Here is a 3810-nt window from a genome sequence, read left to right on the forward strand (position 1 = left end):
ATGTATCCAATCCTGAGAGGTTGTGGACGCCACGGCCATCAGTGGGACCTCCGTGGCTCTTAATGTTTCGTATAATATGACCTTTAACCTACCAGATCCCGGTCGCTGTCCGGCTGCGGCGTTTCCGAGCCTCTCCTCAGTCCTCTCCACGGAATGTAGCTCAAGGAATTGATACATTTCACTGAAACGTTCTTTTCTTCCCCCGCAGATGGAGACGAAATGCCCCTCCACCTGTTCGTGTCCTAAAGAGGTCCCCTCCTGCCCCGCGGGGACCAGCCTGGTGACGGACGCGTGCGGCTGCTGTAAGGTCTGCGCTCGGCAGTATAACCAGGACTGCGACCGGCAACATCCCTGCGACCACATCAGAGGCCTGCGCTGCGACTTCGGAGCCGACCCTTCCTCCAAAAGCGGAATCTGCCGCGGTGAGTGTCCGACGGAGCGGCTTTAAAAATGCACTAAATGAGGCTCCTCCGAAGCTTTAACCCCGAGAACCACGGCGCGGTCACCGAGTCTCGTCTGTTGTCGTTGTTGCAGACATAACGTCTTCTCCAGTGAAGCAGACTCCCCAAATCAAAGCGTTTTCAGTAAAGTCCTTTATGAGAGCGCATAAAAGAAACGAGACCTCTGACGCAATCTGGGGGCCACGAATCTCCTCGCCCCGATCCATAGAAAAGTTCAGGATGACCGGAGGTTCTCCATTAACACGCGGCTGAGTTTGGTGGATCTTCCAGATGAGGAGGATGAGGAGATGAGGCAGAACCTCCCGGTTATACCTGTAGCTGGGCCTATTATTGTGCTTGGCTGGTGACCCAGACTAGGGTGTAATCGTATTAAGTCACATCGTTAACCTTTACCCATCACATCACGTTTATTCGTGGCTGAGCACGAAAAGGCTCCGGGCGACGGCTGCTACTGGGCCCGCCTGCTGACTTTGGCTGGGTTTGTTGTTGGATAGCAGGCATAATTCAAGTCAACACCGCACCTGGCCAAGTGACCGCGCAGCTACCGTACCTGCCTTCCTGGAGATACCCGACCCGGGGGGGTAAACGAGCTGCCCTGAGCGGGGTGATTGCCTGCCACGTTTATGGCACCCAATAGTCGGCAGTTGCCAGGAGCAAAATTTCACCTTTGACAAGTATTTTCCTTCAAACACAGAGCTGTATATCTCGCAGACAAAGGAGAACGCGACGTCTCGGCCACAAACCCTTTTTTTTTTATTGCAGTTCTATCGTTCACAACGAACGTCCTTTGCTACAAAACGTCCAGGTGCGGCGGTTTCAAGATGAGGTCACTCATGTAGGGCATTCTTAGACTTTGCTAGGAGGACCACCAGTGACCCATAAAACCATTCACGGTGGTCGTTAGGAAGATATTTTGTTTCCACGCAGAGCACAAATGGCAACTAACCCTAAAATGGGGCAAGTCTTTCCTGCCTGGAACGTGGCTCTGTGCGTTAAGCTCTTATGATACATTTCATTTATAGATTTATCGTTGTTAATGAAGATCTTTGTTGTTAGAGAGCGATGCCTAAAGTTGACCAGAAAGCAGACTCTAGATGAACGAGCCGTCAAAAAGAGACGGCTGTGACTTGTTGTTTGTGAATAATGTCTACCAGCGTTTCAAGAAATGCCTCTCTTTCCACAGCAAAGTCCGAAGGTCGGCCGTGTGAGTTCTTTGGCGAGATCTACCAGAACGGTGAGAACTTCCAACCCAACTGTAAGCACCAGTGCACGTGCATGGACGGAGTGGTGGGCTGCATGCCTCTATGCCCCCAAGAGATGGCCTTGCCCAGCCCCGACTGTACCAACCCGAGGCTGGCCAAGGTGCCGGGGCAGTGCTGCGAAGAGTGGATCTGTGACAGCAACCACATATCGGAGGACTCCGGGGATACGACGGGCGACGTGGATGGCCTTTTGAAGTCATCTGAAGAGATGGGAGAGCAGACGGATGTGGAGCCGGTGTCCAGCAACGAGCTCATCAGTTTGGTGGGCAGCAGACACAGCGTGGAGATAGGTACGTGATTTTCCACACCGACCACCGGTTATCTCCCCATACCTCGGCTCTGCTACCGCGGCTAAAATAGTTGGAGCAGAAACATATTTCCAACAAAAACACATTCATGAAAATGCGAGAAAAACACTTTATGGCCGGAAACGCCCGTCCTCCGCATTTTATGGCTGCTCTAGATTTATGGGTTGACGTGAAAGCTTATTCACTGCCCAAAACCAGACACCCCCTGGTGCATTTCTACCAAAGGGTTTCTACAGACGATTCCTGCTTGAGCACAGGTAGATCTATCTGAATATAAATGACATTAAGCCAATGCCCTGCGTGGTCTTGTCAGCACTTACCACAAACCAGTTAAGAATTTCATTTTCTACATGTATTGAATTAAATATTAGGCCTGTAACCATGCAGCGAAATGCGTTGACGGGCCCCTAAGCGCACCAAAACAAAGATTAATGTGGCTTCTTGTTCCCTTTCTTATAGGTCTGGCCCCGCATCCCCAGCCGGGGAGATCTCATTGCGCCATTCAGACCACCGAGTGGTCCCAGTGCTCGAAATCCTGCGGCATGGGCCTGTCCACGAGGGTCACCAACGATAACCCTCAGTGCAAACTCATGAAGGAGCGCCGTCTGTGTGAGATTCGCCCGTGTAAAGACCCCCTGCCCACCAAGCCAAAGGTATCCCTCAGCACAGACCTTCTGACTTCCTTACCCGTAGGAGAACCCAGGCGTTTGGACGGGGTGGGGTATGAGGGACGTGTCATGCGCGTGAAATGGTTGGGGTGCTTCTATGGGCTTTTACCAACCTGCTCATACTCAAACTCTGGAGCGTGAACTCGCGCTCAGGAAACAGATGGCGGTAATGGCTCGGAATCTGTAATGAAAGGCAGGAGGTGGCCGGTTGGCCGGCCGGGGAATGTCTGGCAGACAGAGCCCTGCTTGATAAGTCGAGGAAGCAGATACGGCTGTTCAGGACTCTGATAATTAACCAAAGCGCTCGGGATCCTCGACATTCAAACCACGAAGTAATTGGCTAAGAGGTCAGTTGTGGCCAACGAAAATATTCATCCGAATTTCAGCCCTTCTGGCCAGTGAGGAAATTCTTGAGATTTTTCAGTTTGAGAGAACGCCTTTCACGGGTGAAGCGGTCCCCGGCGTCCTTATTCTGCTCTAAGGAGAAGGTTAACCCATCGGGTGCCAGGTTCATCTTTCTAAATTGTTTTTCTTTCTCCTTTTTTTTTCTAGAACGGAAAGAAATGCACGAGAACGAAAAAGGCCAAGCAGGCCGTGCATTTCTCATACGCCGGGTGCACCAGCGTCCGACGCTACAAGCCTCACTACTGCGGCTCCTGCACGGACGGCCGGTGCTGCGTCCCCTCCAAGACGCGGACGATGAGGGTCCGCTTCCGCTGCGACGACGGAGACACTTTCCAGAAGAGCGTGATGTGGGTGGAAAAATGCCGCTGCCACCAGAACTGCCCATACCACAGCGAGCTGTCTTACCCTCATTACCGGTTACACAACGACATCCACAAGTTCACAGACTGAGGCGCGCCGGCGGCTTGTATCGGACATGTGGGTCGGAGGCCGCGGGAGATCGGCCTCCCAACCCTGGACAATTTCCACCGGGAGATCCGGGCGCCGGCTATTTGTTGGGGACGCGCGGCGCGGAACCCTCTAGAAGTTGCTGCGACTCCCGTGAAGGCGGTCACGCTCCTGTGACGTTTCACAGGCTTAGTAAAGGTAGAAGAGACGTTGAGACTCGGCTTTGCAGGGATGTTACAACGCGTGTGAGCAAAGCCAC

At 52.8% G+C, this 3810-nt stretch overlaps 1 protein-coding gene across 1 annotated transcript; it reads left to right on the forward strand.

Moving 5' to 3' along the window:
• Positions 1 to 208: 208 nt before the first annotated feature.
• On the forward strand, positions 209 to 3554 carry LOC149273337 (CCN family member 1-like). Its single transcript, XM_089506428.1, has 4 exons — positions 209 to 422; positions 1645 to 2013; positions 2491 to 2684; positions 3252 to 3554. Exons 1-4 carry the CDS (start codon positions 209 to 211, stop codon positions 3552 to 3554), a joined length of 1080 nt encoding a protein of 359 aa, XP_089362554.1.
• The last annotated feature ends 256 nt before the right edge of the window (positions 3555 to 3810 follow it).

Source organism: Sceloporus occidentalis, unplaced genomic scaffold, assembly GCF_023333645.1.
Source record: "Sceloporus occidentalis isolate IW3139 unplaced genomic scaffold, rSceOcc1.0.p SCAF_384, whole genome shotgun sequence".
Taxonomy (NCBI): Eukaryota; Metazoa; Chordata; class Lepidosauria; order Squamata; family Phrynosomatidae; genus Sceloporus; species Sceloporus occidentalis.

Bases quoted from the DNA above. Each gene is read 5' to 3' on its own strand.
- LOC149273337 (XM_089506428.1), top strand. From the start codon at position 209: ATGGAGACGAAATGCCCCTCCACCTGTTCGTGTCCTAAAGAGGTCCCC. The intron at 2,014-2,490 runs GTACGTGATTTT...CCTTTCTTATAG, and splicing joins CAGACACAGCGTGGAGATAG to GTCTGGCCCCGCATCCCCAG. The intron at 2,685-3,251 runs GTATCCCTCAGC...TTTTTTTTCTAG, and splicing joins CCCTGCCCACCAAGCCAAAG to AACGGAAAGAAATGCACGAG.